At 43.4% G+C, this 6,000-nt stretch overlaps 1 protein-coding gene across 7 annotated transcripts in view; it reads right to left on the bottom strand.

Annotated features, from left to right (window-relative positions):
* Window positions 1–6,000, bottom strand: part of LOC121534189 (cytoplasmic FMR1-interacting protein 1 homolog) — a 159,016-nt gene that overhangs the window by 56,443 nt on the left and 96,573 nt on the right. For all 7 annotated transcript variants that reach the window (XM_041840729.2, XM_041840730.2, XM_041840733.1 and 4 more), the window contains 2 exons: window positions 2,795–2,914; window positions 1,298–1,497 (listed from right to left, as the gene is read on the bottom strand). In XM_041840729.2, coding sequence (XP_041696663.1) covers window positions 1,298–1,497; window positions 2,795–2,914 — 320 coding nt within the window. The remainder of the gene's footprint in view (window positions 1–1,297; window positions 1,498–2,794; window positions 2,915–6,000) is intronic.

Below are 6,000 nucleotides of genomic sequence, written 5' to 3'. Positions count from 1 at the left end.
GTAGTTGTAGTAGTGTGTAGTTGTAGTAGTGTGTAGTTGTAGTAGTGTGTAGTAGTAGTGTGTAGTTGTAGTAGCAGTAGTAGTAGTAGTAGTAGTAGCAGTAGTAGTAGTAGTAGTGTGTAGTAGTAGTAGTAGTAGTAGTAGTAGTGTGTAGTTGTTGTAGTAGTAGTAGTAGTAGTAGGTGTGTAGTAGTAGTAGTAGTAATAGTGTGTAGTTGTAGTAGTAGTGTGTAGTTGTAGTAGTAGTAGTAGTAGTAGTGTGTAGTAGTAGTAGTAGTAGTAGGTGTGTAGTAGTAGTAGTAGTAATAGTGTGTAGTTGTAGTAGTAGTGTGTAGTTGTAGTAGTAGTAGTAGTAGTAGTAGTAGTAGTAGTAGTAGTAGTAGTAGTAGTAGTGTAGTTGTAGTAGTAGTAGTAGTAGTAGTGTGTAGTTGTAGTAGTGTGTAGTTGTAGTAGCAGTGTAGTTGTAGTAGCAGTAGTAGTAGTGTGTAGTAGTGTGTAGTGTGTAGTTGTAGTAGCAGTAGTAGTAGTAGTAGTTATTAGTTGTAGTAGTAGTAGTAGTAGTAGTGTGTAGTTGTAGTAGTAGTATTGTGTAGTTGTAGTAGCAGTAGTGTGTAGTTGTAGTAGTGTGTAGTAGTAGTGTGTAGTTGTAGTAGTGTGTAGTTGTAGTAGCAGTAGTAGTAGTGTGTAGTTGTAGTAGTGTGTAGTAGTAGTGTGTAGTTGTAGTAGCAGTAGTAGTAGTAGTAGCGTGTAGTTGTAGTAGTAGTAGTAGTAGTAGTAGTAGTAGTAGTAGTAGTAGTGTGTAGTTGTAGTAGTAGTAGTAGGTGTGTAGTTGTAGTAGTAGTAGTAGTAGTGTGTAGTAGTAGTAGTAGTAGTAGTAGTAGTAGTAGTGTGTAGTTGTAGTTGTAGTTGTAGTAGTGTGTAGTTGTAGTAGCAGTGTAGTTGTAGTAGTAGTAGTAGTAGTAGTAGTGTAGTAGTAGCAGTAGTGTGTAGTTGTAGTAGTGTGTAGTTGTAGTAGCAGTAGTAGTAGTGTGTAGTTGTAGTAGTAGTAGCAGTAGTGTGTAGTAGTAGTAGCAGTAGTAGTAGTAGTAGTGTGTAGTAGTAGTGTGTAGTTGTAGTAGCAGTGTAGTTGTAGTAGTAGTAGTAGTAGTAGTAGTAGTAGTGTAGTAGTAGCAGTAGTGTGTAGTTGTAGTAGTGTGTAGTTGTAGTAGCAGTAGTAGTAGTGTGTAGTTGTAGTAGTAGTAGCAGTAGTGTGTAGTAGTAGTAGCAGTAGTAGTAGTAGTAGTGTGTAGTTGTGTTACCTGTTAGTAGATCCGTTGTAACAGTAGTTGGGGAGGAAGTCGTAGTTGAGTTCCCAGAAGACGTGGAGTGTGATGCGTCCGTAGGGGGCGGAGACGTTGTGATTGGCCTCTCGAAACATGGCGTCCATACTGTCCAGCGTCAGGAACTTAGACAGCAGCTTGTGGGTCATACGGTTGATGTTCATCAGACCTTCTAGTTCCTGTTACAAGGAGGGGGAGGAGACAGCTTGTGGGTCATACGGTTGATGTTCATCAGACCTTCTAGTTCCTGTTACAAGGAGGGGGAGGAGACAGCTTGTGGGTCATACGGTTGATGTTCATCAGACCTTCTAGTTCCTGTTACAAGGAGGGGGGAGGAGACAGCTTGTGGGTCATACGGTTGATGTTCATCAGACCTTCTAGTTCCTGTTACAAGGAGGGGGAGGAGACAGCTTGTGGGTCATACGGTTGATGTTCATCAGACCTTCTAGTTCCTGTTACAAGGAGGGGGGAGGAGACAGCTTGTGGGTCATACGGTTGATGTTCATCAGACCTTCTAGTTCCTGTTACAAGGAGGGGGGAGGAGACAGCTTGTGGGTCATACGGTTGATGTTCATCAGACCTTCTAGTTCCTGTTACAAGGAGGGGGAGGAGACAGCTTGTGGGTCATACGGTTGATGTTCATCAGACCTTCTAGTTCCTGTTACAAGGAGGGGGAGGAGACAGCTTGTGGGTCATACGGTTGATGTAAATCAGACCTTCTAGTTCCTGTTACAAGGAGGGGGAGAAGACAGCTTGTGGGTCATACGGTTGATGTCCATCAGACCTTCTAGTTCCTGTTACAAGGAGGGGGAGGAGACAGCTTGTGGGTCATACGGTTGATGTTCATCAGACCTTCTAGTTCCTGTTACAAGGAGGGGGAGGAGACAGCTTGTGGGTCATACGGTTGATGTTCATCAGACCTTCTAGTTCCTGTTACAAGGAGGGGGAGGAGACAGCTTGTGGGTCATACGGTTGATGTAAATCAGACCTTCTAGTTCCTGTTACAAGGAGGGGGAGAAGACAGCTTGTGGGTCATACGGTTGATGTCCATCAGACCTTCTAGTTCCTGTTACAAGGAGGGGGAGGAGACAGCTTGTGGGTCATACGGTTGATGTTCATCAGACCTTCTAGTTCCTGTTACAAGGAGGGGGAGGAGACAGCTTGTGGGTCATACGGTTGATGTTCATCAGACCTTCTAGTTCCTGTTACAAGGAGGGGGAGGAGACAGCTTGTGGGGCATACGGTTGATGTAAATCAGACCTTCTAGTTCCTGTTACAAGGAGGGGGAGAAGACAGCTTGTGGGTCATACGGTTGATGTCCATCAGACCTTCTAGTTCCTGTTACAAGGAGGGGGAGGAGACAGCTTGTGGGTCATACGGTTGATGTTCATCAGACCTTCTAGTTCCTGTTACAAGGAGGGATAGGCAGAGAAAACAGTCAATACATAACACTGAGACACTGAAAGCAGGTCGTACCACGATGGAGGTGAGATCTTCACTCTCGAAGCGGTTGATGGCCAGCTCCAGAGACTTGTAGAGAGCAGCAGACACCCTCTGGGTGATCAGACGGTTCAGGTCTATGGAACGACCCAGCAGCTAGAGACAGGAGAGGAACCATCATGAGATACAGAGACACAACCCAGACAGACAGTAAAGACGGATGGGGAGTATTGGGGGGAGTAGTGTGCCGTGGACAGAGTTTGGTCCCAGGTTGGGACCAGGTTGGGACCGGGTTGGGACCGGGTTGGGACCGGGTTGGGACCGGTTTGGGACCGGGTTGGGACCAGGTTGGGACCAGGTTGGGACCAGGTTGGGACCGGGTTGGGACCGGGTTGGGACCGGTTTGGGACCGGTTTGGGACCGGGTTGGGACCGGGTTGGGACCGGTTTGGGACCGGGTTGGGACCAGGTTGGGACCAGGTTGGGACCAGGTTGGGACCGGGTTGGGACCGGGTTGGGACCGGTTTGGGACCGGTTTGGGACCAGGTTGGGACCAGGCTATCATAGGGGTTAGGTTAGCTGCTGTTACCTGGACGTGGCGTTGTTTCAGCAGGGTCTTGTAGTGGGTGGAGGGTTAGGGGTCAGAGGTTATGGGGTTACCTGGACGTGGCATTAAAGGTAGTGCTCTTCACAGGTCCATAAAGTTGGACTCGTTCTGAAACGGATCCGTGTCTTTCCCACCCCACCAGATATGCATAAACACATTTTTAAAAAACAGAGACCCGTTCCGAAAAGGCCCGTGGAAAAACAGACTCGGATCTGAGAGTAGAAAGAGAGAGAAAGAAACCTCCGACTGGGCGCTGCCAGCGCCATCAAAAAAACTAGCGATATTGACCAAATGATCCACAGTTACGTGTCCTTAAAAACTGCCTATAACAAATGACAAAACAACTATTAGTTGTGTTTCGATGTGTAGCATATTAAAAACTTTATAGCCTATTGTTTTATTGGTTTTTACTTTCCTAAAACAATAATTGTCCACCTCACGGTTCAGCTGTCAGAGATTTGAGTGCGCCAGTGCATTGCCTGCATAGGCCTAGGCATTCACTGTACGACATTAATATTTTAAAAAATAAATACAAAGAAAGAAAAGCTTAGCGAGAAAGATAAAGAGATATGCCCGAGCCATGGGGGCGGCAGGTAGCTTAGTGGTTAAGAGCGTTGTGCCAGTAACCGAAAGGTCGCTGGTTCTAATCCCCGAGCCGACTAGGTGAAAAATCTGTCGATGTGTCCTTGAGCAAGGCACTTAACCCTAATTGCTCCTGTAAGTCGCTCTGGATAAGAGCGTCTGCTAAATGACTAAAATGTAAATGTAAATGTTCATGCATTCTTTATACTTATCTGATAAGATATAGCAGACATAGCTTATCAGATAAGATATAGCAGACACAGCTTATCAGATAAGATATAGCAGACACAGCTTATCAGATAAGATATAGCAGACACAGCTTATCAGATAAGATATAGCAGACACAGCTTATCAGATAAGATATAGCAGACACAGCTTATCAGATAAGATATAGCAGACAACTTATCAGATAAGATATAGCAGACAACTTATCAGATAAGATATAGCAGACAGCTTATCAGATAAGATATAGCAGACAACTTATCAGATAAGATATAGCAGACACAGCTTATCTGATAAGATATAGCAGACAGCTTATCAGATAAGATATAGCAGACACAGCTTATCAGATAAGATATAGCAGACACAGCTTATCAGATAAGATATAGCAGACACAGCTTATCAGATAAGATATAGCAGACACAGCTTATCAGAGAAGATATAGCAGACACAGCTTATCTGATAAGATATAGCAGACACAGCTTATCTGATAAGATATAGCAGACACAGCTTATCAGATAAGATATAGCAGACACAGCTTATCAGATAAGATATAGCAGACAGCTTATCAGATAAGATATAGCAGACACAGCTTATCAGATAAGATATAGCAGACACAGCTTATCAGATAAGATATAGCAGACAGCTTATCAGATAAGATATAGCAGACACAGCTTATCAGATAAGATATAGCAGACACAGCTTATCAGATAAGATATAGCAGACAGCTTATCAGATAAGTTATAGCAGACAGCTTTTCAGATAAGATATAGCAGACACAGCTTATCTGATAAGATATAGCAGACAGCTTATCAGATAAGATATAGCAGACACAGCTTATCAGATAAGATATAGCAGACACAGCTTATCAGATAAGATATAGCAGACACAGCTTATCAGATAAGATATAGCAGACAGCTTATCAGATAAGTTATAGCAGACAGCTTTTCAGATAAGATATAGCAGACACAGCTTATCTGATAAGATATAGCAGACACAGCTTATCAGATAAGATATAGCAGACACAGCTTATCAGATAAGATATAGCAGACACACCTTATCTGATAAGATATAGCAGATGCAGCTTATCATATAAGATATAGCAGACAGCTTATCAGATAAGATATAGCAGACACAGCTTATCAGATAAGTATAAAGAATGCATGAACATTGCTCGGGCATATTACAGAAAGGAGGAGATAGGAATCCCATTGGGCAATGAATGGAGAAACGGCCCACCCTACTGACTGTCGACCAATCGCATTCACGTCGTCATGCTGCGTCACGCGGTTGCTGAGCCAATCGTCACTCAATCCCTTCTCAATGTCAGGGTACAAGTTGAGAAACATGCCTATTTTCCTCTAAAGTACGTAATGTCACGATTCCAAAGCGATGCGATATTACAGAAATTGTTTTATTTATCTCACATCTTGGAAAATATCTGCAATGTTGTACTTATTGTTTACGAAATTCATGCTAATGTTCAGTTTTTTAGCTAGCGCCCAATAGACTCCCATTCACTCCTTGAAGGAGAGCTCTCCTTGTCCCAGAATCACCCAGAATGCACCGCACGGCCCATTGACGACTTATGGGCAACGTACACAAAAGGGTGTTAATACGTACACTCGCAAAGGTAGACACGCATGCGCACACAAGCGCTAGCACACGCACGTACATTGTAATATTGTTGTATGGTGGTATTAAACATTTTGTATTGTAGATATGTAGTGGTGTAATAATGTTATATGATGTACTGTTTTATCTTTTGTTTTCTATGTAATGTAAGTGCTTTAATATGTTTGGACCCCAGGAAGAGTAATGGGGATCCCTAATAA

The sequence above is a fragment of the Coregonus clupeaformis genome, chromosome 20 (genome assembly GCF_020615455.1).
Source record: "Coregonus clupeaformis isolate EN_2021a chromosome 20, ASM2061545v1, whole genome shotgun sequence".
NCBI lineage: Eukaryota > Metazoa > Chordata > Actinopteri > Salmoniformes > Salmonidae > Coregonus > Coregonus clupeaformis.
Note: the sequence above shows the minus strand (reverse complement) of the source record. Positions and strands in the feature narration are given on the sequence as shown.